The 9,376-nt window shown below is 47.1% G+C and overlaps 1 protein-coding gene across 1 annotated transcript in view; it reads right to left on the bottom strand.

Annotated features, from left to right (window-relative positions):
* Positions 1-9,369, bottom strand: part of Ffar4 (free fatty acid receptor 4) — a 19,481-nt gene extending 10,112 nt beyond the window's left edge. Inside the window, exon 1 of the mRNA XM_005352201.2 lies at positions 8,766-9,369. Coding sequence (XP_005352258.1) covers positions 8,766-9,329 — 564 coding nt within the window. The 5' untranslated portion in view covers positions 9,330-9,369. The remainder of the gene's footprint in view (positions 1-8,765) is intronic.
* Positions 9,370-9,376: the final 7 nt, after the last annotated feature.

Raw genomic sequence — 9,376 nt, 5'->3', positions numbered from 1 at the left:
ACATACACACACACACACACACACACACACACACACACACACAGTCAGTCTCCCTCAAAGAATAGGCCATCTCTCTTCAAGACACTGTGTGGTACCCAGACCTTGGAGCCCTCTTCCTCCCTGGAAATAGGACAGAGCATCAGGGCAAACAGCTAGAATGCTTGAAAGGCGTGGGGGGTTATGGTTGCACTGTGCTGAACTCCAAAGTGTGATACTAACTACAAAGCCGAAGTGTGAGGGGCCTACTGGACAGTAGGAACTCTATTACTGCAACCCTTGCTTCCATTGAATAAACATGCCTGTAAAAATGGAGTATGGATGAACGCATCTTCCCATACCTGAACTCCTTTTGCCTCCTTGATCATAAGAACAAAGGTAAGTAGAACACAATTTACCCCAAAGCCTCCCAAATGTCAGAACATGTACTTAAGAGCATGTACAATGTAAAAGGTCATATCGGTGATTTTCGATATAGTAGTATATGTATCTGAGCCACAGACATTCATTCATTAATTAGATCAATAACTATTGAATACAAAATACACTAGGGAAAAAACAAAATTTTAACATTTGCCAATGTGAATCAAAATTGAGTAAACTCAAAATGTTGTCAAATAGTTTTATATCCAGTATTAGACACAGAAGCATTTCATATTTATTGAACATTTACTGTGCACCAAGAACTGCTTCCTATATGTAGGGATGTGGTTATGTTTGCAATACCCTTATTGAAACTCGCATTATTAATTTTCCTGTTTCGTAGAAGAGGAAACTAGAGCTAGAAACATCCTTCAAAACTAACAGTCTAAAACACTAACGGCTAATTGTTTTCACTGGCAACAAACTGTTCCAAGAAGTATGTAGTTAAACATCAAGAGAACTACCAATATCTGGGCAATGGTGGTGCACACCTTTAATCCCAGCACTTGGGAAGAAGAGGTAGGCAGATCTCAGTGAGTTTGAGGCACTACAAAGCTAGTTCCAGAACAGCAAGGACCCTCCCACAGAGAAACCTTGTCTTGAAAAATAAAATAGATAAATAAAGAACTACCAATAAAACTTAGGGCAGAAAGAAAGAAAGGAAGGAAGGAAGGAAGGAAGGAAGGAAGGAAGGAAGGAAGGAAGGAAGGAAGGAAGGAAGAAAAGGTAGGATACCCATACCAGATGTGGCACCATGTACCTGTCATCTCAACCTTCACAAGGCTGAAGCATGACAATTGCTGTCCTTGACTACATAGTGAGATCCTGTCTCAAAACAACAAAATAAAATGTTTTAATTATAGCCATGATGTTTGGGTGGAAGCATCACACCAGCCCCTGGCATCCATATATCCACAACTCTAAGTCTAGAATGTTCAGGTAGAGGCTCCATCCCAAGTCCCCTCCCACCGGAGTTCCCTCAGTCTAGACCCCACCCCTGAGAAAGCCCACCAAACGATGACCCCTCCTCAGAGATGCTCAAGACCATGCCCACAGGGTATTTAAACTGTTCCTCAGAGAACAAGCTCCTGGTTTCCTCAACTTTCTATGGGACCACCCAGGAATGCCGTGCTCAGAATAAGCCTGGACTTATTAATTTGGTTTGATTGGCTTATTACATCAGTGGCGGTGGGTTCCCATTTACCAGAATTTAAACCTAACACATACATTGAAAAGGGAGAGGAGGAGGTTGCTTCCCTTTCCAGCTTTGTTAAATAGTTGTAAATGGGCGGGACATTTTAAATTCGCTCCTCTACTCTCGCCATCCCCAGCTAATGAGAGAGAACTTGTTAAATTACTCCTTATTTTGGTGGATGAATAGAGACTTGTGTCTCTCTGAGATCTTGAGCCCTGGCAGCTGTGTTACGGCTGTTCCTGGAACAATCCATGCAGCCTCCAGTTTGAACTAGATCTCTGCCCGCTAACCCTCTTCAGCACACTGGCGACCACAGATATAGACAAGTGTGCTGAAGCTCCAGTCAGGAAAAAAGGGTTCTAACCCTAAATGGATTGTGGTCTCTAATCCCTATATTTGTGAAAGAAAATGATATCAAAGGGTAGGAAATTATGGCCTCAGAATGATTTCTTAAAGTTCCTAAAATCTCGCTCCAAAAGCCTTCTCTGTGCATGGGCAATCACTCCCGGCTTTATGAGATCTTCTAAGAAAATGCTGATGATAGAGGAAGGTATTTTCTCTACATAATGGGCCAAAAAAACAGGTCCCGAGGCCACCCACCTGCCTGGTAGTTACCAGAACCATGTGGAACTGCATGTGTCTATCGTAATATAAAAAACAAACGATCAGATAAATCAAGCCAGGAGATTATGAAGAAAGGGATCCTGCTTATAAAGATTCTACCAGAACCACAACTATGATGAGTAATCTTGGTTGTCTACTTGATCTGGCTGAGAAGGGCTAAGGAGATTAGGAAAGAATCACATCTCTGGGTGTATCTGGGAGAGGGTGTCCAGGCAGGATTAACTAGGGGAGAAAGGCACGTCCCACAGCCTGAAGGCAGGTTGGAATAAGAGGGAAAGAGGCTCTTGGAAGAGCACGCATCCTCTCTACTTTCTGGCCCCTGTGATGCAAGCAGCTGTATCCCACCACCCCCTCCCCACCATGGCTGACTGCAACCTTAGACACTCTGACCAAAACAAAACCCTTCCTTCCCTAAATTGTGACTTTTGGTCACAATGATACAAAATAGCTAATACAACTCTACACCAAGGCCACTCCAACCTTTCACACTCACGAATAATTCAGGAAGGATATCAGCCTAGTAACCATCTCTACCCAGGCCCAGATTGACAGCATCCCTGTTGTGAACCTTCCCAGGCAAAGCTCATTGTTTCAAAGATTTACATACCCCTCATTTCACCTTTTATAGCTCCCCCCCCCTCGACTCAATTACAAGATTTTCATTGGTTCTGTTGGTTTATCTTATCTCCCTCCCTTCTCACTTCCCTCTCTCTCTTTATCTCTTCCCCCCCCCCCCGCCCCCATATTAATCTTATGTCGCCCTCACTGGCCTGTGATAATACAGTCTTTGCTATACAGTAAGAATTTTCTATACAGTCAAAATGATCTTGGATTTCTCCTGCCTTTTTCTCCCAGGGTCTAGGATTACAGATCTGCCCCTCCACACCTGGTTTATACAGGCAGTGCTAGGACTTTAACCGGGTGCTTCACGCCTGCCAGGCAAGCACTCTACCAACTAAGCCACATCGCCAGCCCCAGAATTTACCGATACTTTCGGTTAGCATACAAAGGAATGGATTTCACTCTGACATTTCCATCCATATTATTACTAGATTTTGTTTTTATTCATCTCTCCAGGGCCCTCCCCACTCCACCCCACCTCCTGCTCCTCCTTTTGCTAATTTTTTTCTTCGCCTGCAAATATGGCATGTATTTCCTCCCCTCTGCTTTTAGGAATAAATTCCATTGCCCTCTCTGTTGCTCCTCTTCCCTCTCCCTTTACTTACATTTTACAGTGTTGCTATGTTCCTTTTTTTTAATGAGAGAAAAAGAGAGTTTGCTTCAGGAAAAATTGGTTATCAGATACCAGCTCGCCATCAGAGTTGAGTAAACATGACCAGCAGAGACAATCCCCTTACCCCAAGGAAGTTTCCAAATTCTTCTCATGAAGGTACCCTTTTGACTTCTGATTTACAGCTCTCACTCCAGACAGGATGTATGACAAGGCAGTAAAGGAGGAACTGCTCACAATACCTTCTGAGCTAAGAATCTGTGGGACTGGCCTAAGTGACAGATTTATATACTCATTAGAAGGCATTATATGGCATTGGTGATTAAATACAACGTGTATGCTTATTTCAAACAGCAGCTGGGCCAGTGAGGTGGCTCAGTGGGGAAAGGCATTCGCTGCCAAGCCTGACTTCTTGAGTTTGATCCCTTGGACCCACATGGTGGAAGGAGAGAACTAACTCCTGTAATTTGTCCTCTTGCCTCTACATGCATGTGCTGTGGCCAATGCATGCACACGTATGCACACACACAAACAGTAAATACATGATTTAAATGTAAAGCTTAATTATTAAAGCCACAACAAAAAGGTGTCATGCCACCATCAGAGAGCTGAGCTGGTGTCCTAACTTTATGTCTCCAGGAAACTCCATCTGACACGTCACGTCGATTCTGGTCTTCTCTGCAGACGGTGATTTGTAGAGGAGCTGGGCAGAGCTTGGAAGGTGAACACACGGTGTTATCATAGCCTCTGAATATTTTTGCTTCTGAAATATATTCTGGTTTTGTAAAAGAACTTTGGAAGCCCAAACTGCTCGGCCTGCCTGGTTCACTGGAACCGGCAGCATCAGCAACAGTGTTTTATCTGTTCATTTATCACCAGAGCCCTAGGACGTTCAGGTGCTTACAGGAGCAGAAAGGAGCTGTTCCAGCTGTGCTGGGAAGGGAACTGGGTTGGAGTGGGGGGAGGGTGCTCAGGTGTTGGGACCAGGCAGGATGAAGATGGAGGCTAAGCATAGCAAAGAGTTAAGTGTGGCCGCCACCACGCCCTGTTCTGCCTCTTCCAATCTCCACCTCTCCCTGGAGAGCTCCTCCATTTCCATAGCTTTTTATTTGTTTGTTTTTCGTTCTAGGGATTAAACACGCGCACTCAGCAAACACTCCACCACTGAGCTACATCCTCGACCGTCTACAGTTTCTTTTGGCAGATGACCCAGTTTTCTGCTCAGTGTTCTCCCTAACAGCAGTCTCATGCCGCAAAGGACACCCTGCTGGAGGCCTCCCAGCATGCTCTCTCATTCTCAATGGCCTCCCTCTCCCAGATGTCCATCTCATTTCCACCAGGCCACCCCAGGCATCCTAAAGGGTGTCCCTGGCTCTCCTGCTCTCCCTGTCCAGGCATGCACCCTGTTCTGTGCTCGCTGCTACCCAGAAGAGCCCTCTTCACATCCTTCTGAACCTGTGCAGCCGGCAAGTCATCTCACTTCCTGTCGGGCCCCCACCAAGGAACACTGCAATGGTGAGAACCAAGCCCATCTAGGTTCCTGTTATAATGCAAGGTCAGGGAGGGGGAGAGAGTGGCAGGCCGCAGGGCTCGGGTTCATGAGTTCAGAGGCTATGGCATCCAAAGGAGTCAGAGCCAGGCTATGTTCCGGAACTGTTTTTGCCTGACTTTGGTTATTTCTTCTTTCAGAAAATAATAATAGGAACCCTACTTGTGGAGTTACTAGGCCACAGACCACACCAGACTACAGACTTGGGTAGTATCTGGGCCCATGTGCACACTTAGTGAAAACACCTCCTGATGTGTGTTTATGTGACTTGTGGTGGGTGGTCAGAGGAGGGTGCCCAGCAAACGCTTGTGGAATGAATGACGTAAATTCTAGCCAAAGTGGACAGTCTTTCCCACCCATGCGTGTGGGTCACCACCAGGCCAGGGCCAGGCCTAGGCCACAGCACAAACAGGCAGGCATCCTGTTGGAGTAGATGGAGCTGACCTGACTAAGGAGTTAGTGTTGCTAAGAAGTGTCCACCCTCTTGAAACGGCAGCTGGTTACAGCAATTAGAAGAATTACGCTGTTTGAAGGATGTTTAAATGCTTATGCCCCCAAGATAAGGAAACTAATAATAGCTAGTAATTTCTTGAGCACTTAACTGTAGATGCACCAGGTGTTGGTCCATTTCTCAAACACCCGTTCCCTTGGCAATCTGATGAGGTTGATACATGAGACAAGGAGAGCACTGTGGGTAGAGGTGGGAAGGCTTGCTTTCTGTGGAGCAGGAACTGCTCCAGAATATAAGGCTCCAGAGCTCACACTCAGATACTAAACAGGTTAGAATCACCAGCATGGCCATCAGCTCCCCTGGACGGCAAGGTACCCCAGCCTACATGGACGAAGGCTTTGAAGGGTCTCATTACAGCAGAGGCTCTGGGGAGTGGAGGAGGCTGTCTGTGCTCTTCTATTGGGAAGGAAATAATTCTTCATCCAAAAACCTCCATTTGTAGCATCCCACTGGGCAAGGCAAATGAGCCACAAGCAGGAAGCTGTCAATCCAAGGACTGGAAAAACAGACATCTGTTATTTGTATTTATTTGCTTATTTATTCCTGCATTTATTTAGAGACTAGGCCTCACTTTCTACCCTGGACAATCTTGAACTTACGGCAATCCTTCTGCCTCAGCCCCTTGAGTGCTGCGATTACAGAGATGAGTTGTCACCCCTGGCTCTGCTAATTAATGTTAAACGTGAAACCTGCCTCCAACTAGAGCAGATCCTTCTCTGCCATCTTCATTCTTAAGTGGCTACTCCTCCTCACTCTCCTTATGCCCACCCTGCCCCCTACCCTTCTTACTTCTTCAACTGCTGAGTTTATAAAATTGAATGTTTCCCACAATGTCAGGCCACAGTCATTGAGGAACTGGGACATTTCTCCATGTTAGGATCCCTTGGGATGAATACAGAAAATATGGAATGCAGAGGTCCCCTTATTCTTAAGGGAGACACATTCTAGAACCCCCTAGAAGATAATGGAAGCCAGAACTACACTGATCCCTATGTGCACTGATTTTTCTATACATACATCCTTAGGCTAAATTTTAAGATATGAATATGGCACAGTAAGAGATTAACCAGAAATTAACAATTTATAATCACAGACTGAAATAAAATTTATTTAAAATTTAGGATTATTTTTCTGGAATTTCCACTTAATATTTTCTGACCTCACTTGTCCATGGGTAACTGAAGCCAGGGAAGCTAAAACTGTGGGAAGTAAAGCCTCAGAGAAGAGGAGACAGTTGTATTCTTTAAGAGAGGGGATAGTTAATTGGCCATGATGGCCCAGGATTTGAATCCCAGCACTCATAGGCAGAGGCAGGAGGCTCTCTGTGTGTTCAAGGCCAAAATGGTCTATGTAGAGAGTTCCAGGGTAGCTAGAGATATACAACACAGACACTGTCTCAAAAAGTCAAGAAAGGAAGGGGGAAGGGGAGGGAGGGAGAGAGGGAGGGGGAGAAAGAGAGAGAGAGAGAGAGAGAGAGAGAGAGAGAGAGAGAGAGAGAGAAGCTCAGAGAGGAACACAGAGAGAGCTGAGGAGAGGGACAGAGACAGTCAGGAAGAGGAGAAGACAAGGATGGCAGGGAGCCAGAACAAGGCCCCATTTTTATTACAAGTTTCCCCATCCCAACCCTACTACTTTCAATGACTAAGGCTCCTATCACCTCCTATCAACTAAGGTTGAACCCCTAAAACAGCATCAGCCCAATCTGTCTTAGTGGCCTTGACCAAATGCCCCCCTCCCGACCCTTGAAATCCAGAAGGTGTTTTTCAGTAAAACAAGAGGTTTCCAGGCATGGTCTCCACAGAAGCCCCCGGAATAAAATCCTGGAGGTGCTCTAGGAGGCTCCAGTCCTACACATCCCCACCCAGGGGAATGAATACACAGAGAACAACACAAAGTCCTCATTGCTCAAGCCCCAGGGACCGCAGTAGTACTGCTTCAGTCTGGGGTTTGGCTGGGAGGTGATATGACCTTCCTCTCCTCCTCCTCTTCCTCCTTCTTCATGTTGTTTGCCAGCTAAATAGGATTTTACCCAAATGGATTTGAAAAAGGACAGTACATCTGGGAATTTAAGATATCCTATTTGGTCTTAATTCTTGGAACTGGAGTCTTTCTGTATCAAGAACAAGAAATCCCTTAAGTTCTATGAGAAAATCAGCAGTACTGCTGTAACCCAGTGGAAGAACAGCTTAAACAGATAAGCCATTGCAGAACCTGGCTCTTCCTGGGGTGCCCACCATTCTGAGCCTGTGGCATGGCATTGCCATCCTTGTCAGGCCATATTCATAGTTTAGTATCACATACAGACAGCTGGATACAGGCTGGACATGCCTGGGACCTAGCCGATCACTTTGGTGTGGAGTTAGGCCTGAACATTCACTTATTCCAGAAGCATCTATATGGCCTGCCATATAGATGCTCAGGCATAGCTGGGAGTAAAATAGAGACCTTGATCTCTTCCTGGTCAGCAGCACCCATCAATTCAGCTAATGCCGAATCTCCTGTACCCAGGGAGATGTGGCCACAGGCTTACATGTTCTTTGATTAAGTGCCACAGACCTGCTGGGTCCCTGCTCATTCGAAGTCATTAACAGACAAACGTCGGCCTCCGCAGTACTCCACACAAGAAACAAACTTCTAAGAACAGGGTTTAGGGTTTGATTTTTTTTTTTTTAAGATGCCATTTACCCAGGATGTAGCCTTCATCCATCCTCCCCCTCGACAAAAATAAACTCTCCTCTGTGTTCGAGGGTTCAGGGGGTCACATGATTAGTCCAGGGGACATCCCACCACTGTGGGGTTTCTCTTTGGGGAGGTACTTCTAAGTACTAGCCTGGCTCTAAGAGAGATGCTGGGTGTCCCAGCTTCTGTGAAGTAAGTGTGATGTTAACAGTAGCGTGACATCTAGACAGAACGTAGCAACTCGACCTTGCACCATGCTGTCCCCTCTAGATGTAAGCTATCGTTGTTTAATTTGCCCTATAATTGTCAGTTCATTTTGCAAAAATCCGGGAGAATCCCTTTAACAGCATTTGAGAGGATTTACTTACCCACTTGGCACTGTGGGGAAACTGACGAAATTAAACTTCAGAGCATTGGGCAGTAGGTCTGCCAAAAAGGATTCCATAAAGGGCCTATTACTGTAACTAATCACCATCTTCCTAGCTTCAGTCCGATCACCCTCACCCCACCTTAGCTGGCCCCAACACCTGTTGCTTTGCGCGCAGCCTGGGCTCACCTGGTCCCCTCCGGGAAGGCGCTGCAGGACCACTCGGAACAAGATGCAGAGGGGCAGCGCGGTGAGCGCTGAGTAACCCCAGATGAAAGTCAGCAGAGCTGCCTGTGCCTGCCGCCCAGGGCCCCTCAAGCCGCGCTGCAGGCGCACGATGCACACCATGCGCTCCAGGCTGACCGCCGCCAGCGTGAGGATCGTGACGCTGCCGCTCATGGTCACCACGTAGAAGAGCAGGTGGCAGACGATGGGGCCCAGCAGCCAGGCCTCGGTCCAGCGTACGATGAGCACCAGAGGGATGGCGCTGGTGAAGAGCAAGTCCGCGCAGAAGAGGTTGAGCACCAGGCTGACTGTCGTTCCGCGGCGCCGACGGCGCGCCACGAGCACCAGAGCACACGCATTGCCCAGCAGTGACACCACAAAGATGAGCCCCAGCACGGTGGTCTCCACGGCACTCAGTACTAACCGGTGGTCGCTCTTGACATCCGAGAAGAAAGGGAAATGGGTGCGATTGTCTTGGTCCAGGGTGAGCGAGGGGCCTGTGCCCGTCTGCGCACACTCAGGGGACATGCCGGGCGCCCGGGCGCCCGCCGCAGTCTGCGAGAGCGCTCACCTGA

Source organism: Microtus ochrogaster, chromosome 8, assembly GCF_000317375.1.
Source record: "Microtus ochrogaster isolate Prairie Vole_2 chromosome 8, MicOch1.0, whole genome shotgun sequence".
Lineage (NCBI taxonomy): Eukaryota > Metazoa > Chordata > Mammalia > Rodentia > Cricetidae > Microtus > Microtus ochrogaster.
Note: the sequence above shows the minus strand (reverse complement) of the source record. Positions and strands in the feature narration are given on the sequence as shown.